Here is a 1,336-nt window from a genome sequence, read left to right on the forward strand (position 1 = left end):
CGCCCGCGTCCCCCGCCCCGCGGACGCGCTCTGCTCGGCGGCCCCGCGCCTCCGGGCCTGCCCGCGCGGCTCCTTCGTGGCCAACCCTACATTGTCTGACCCCTCACCTTACCTCATCCTCACTTCCCCTTCCCCTTCCCCCCAAAAAGGACAATGAGAGCTTCCTCCACCGCAGCGGCCGCACCGGGCGCGCGGGCAACAAGGGGGCCACCGTCCTGATGCACTCTGACCGCGAGGCCCTCGCAGTGGGGACCCTGCTCAAGCAGGTGTGACCTCGGCCAGGCCTTTAATTCTGCCGCGTGCAGGGCGCCGGAGGGGCGATAAGACTGCTGCCCCCTCCTGATGCGGCGCTCCGGCGGGCTGCCGCCGCGGGCGCCGCCCGGTGCCCCGGCCCCGCAGGCCGTTGCTGCGCCCCCCCCCCCAAAGGGGGGCCCACCACCCGCCTGGCACGCTCGCATTGCACCCTCGAGGCGCCCCAGCCCTCAAATCAACCTCATCACTTTACGACCCCAAACCCCGGTTCCTCAACCCTAACATCCAAACCTCTGATGTGTCCCCTGATTTTTCCAGGTCAAGGCTACCACGGGCACCGTGGTCGGCACCCCAGAGCCCGCGGAGGTTATGACGGCAGCTTCCCGCAGCGTCCTCACACGCCTGGACAAGGTTGAGGGCGGCGTCATCGACTTTTTCGTGCCGGCTGCCGAGAAGCTGCTGTCCGCCGGCCAGCCCAGCCGTGTGCTCGCCGCCGCTCTCGCAGCGATGAGCGGCTTCAAGAACGTGCCGCAGCCGCGGAGCCTGCTGACCGGCGAGAGCGGCCGCGCGACGCTGCGGATGCTGTGCGCGCCGGGGCGGGTGGATGGGTACCAATCCGTCGCCAAGATGCTGCAAAAGGTGGGCGCCGCCTGCGTTTTCGGATGGGTGTGCGCGTGCGCATGTGCCGCGGGGCCGTGGGCGCTCGCCAGCCCTGCGTGCGAGGGTGGATGCGGGTGGCTGCGAGCATGGGCGCGTCGCACGCACCAACACCGCCCGGAGTCGTTCCTTGCACCGAGGGTGCGCCACGCCGCTCAAGCCCGACCGCATGTTTTCCCCCTGCTCCACCTCGGGGCCCTTCCCGCCCTTTTGCAGATCACCGAGCGCGCCGGCGTGAACTTCTCGCCCGACGACATCGGCCGCGTCCGCGTCGTCGCCGACGCCGAGCGCGGCCTGGAGGGCGCCGCGTTTGACGTCACCGCCGCGGTGGCGGCCCGCCTGACCGACCCGCGCTGCGTCGCGGCGGCGGAGCAGCAGGGCGTGGTGTTGGACAAGCCGTCGACGCTGCCATTGGATATTTCTGAGA

General features: G+C 70.5%; 1 protein-coding gene across 1 annotated transcript; it reads left to right on the top strand.

Moving 5' to 3' along the window:
• Positions 1-218: 218 nt before the first annotated feature.
• MNEG_16604 (hypothetical protein) lies at positions 219-1,307 on the top strand (the record flags this gene model as incomplete). The annotated part of the gene is made up of 3 exons (XM_014034926.1): positions 219-266; positions 571-891; positions 1,126-1,307. Coding segments are annotated over 3 exons (551 nt in total), but the record flags the coding sequence as incomplete, so codon positions are not given.
• Positions 1,308-1,336: the final 29 nt, after the last annotated feature.

This window comes from Monoraphidium neglectum (genome assembly GCF_000611645.1).
Source record: "Monoraphidium neglectum strain SAG 48.87 unplaced genomic scaffold scaffold06570, whole genome shotgun sequence".
NCBI classification, from domain to species: Eukaryota; Viridiplantae; Chlorophyta; class Chlorophyceae; order Sphaeropleales; family Selenastraceae; genus Monoraphidium; species Monoraphidium neglectum.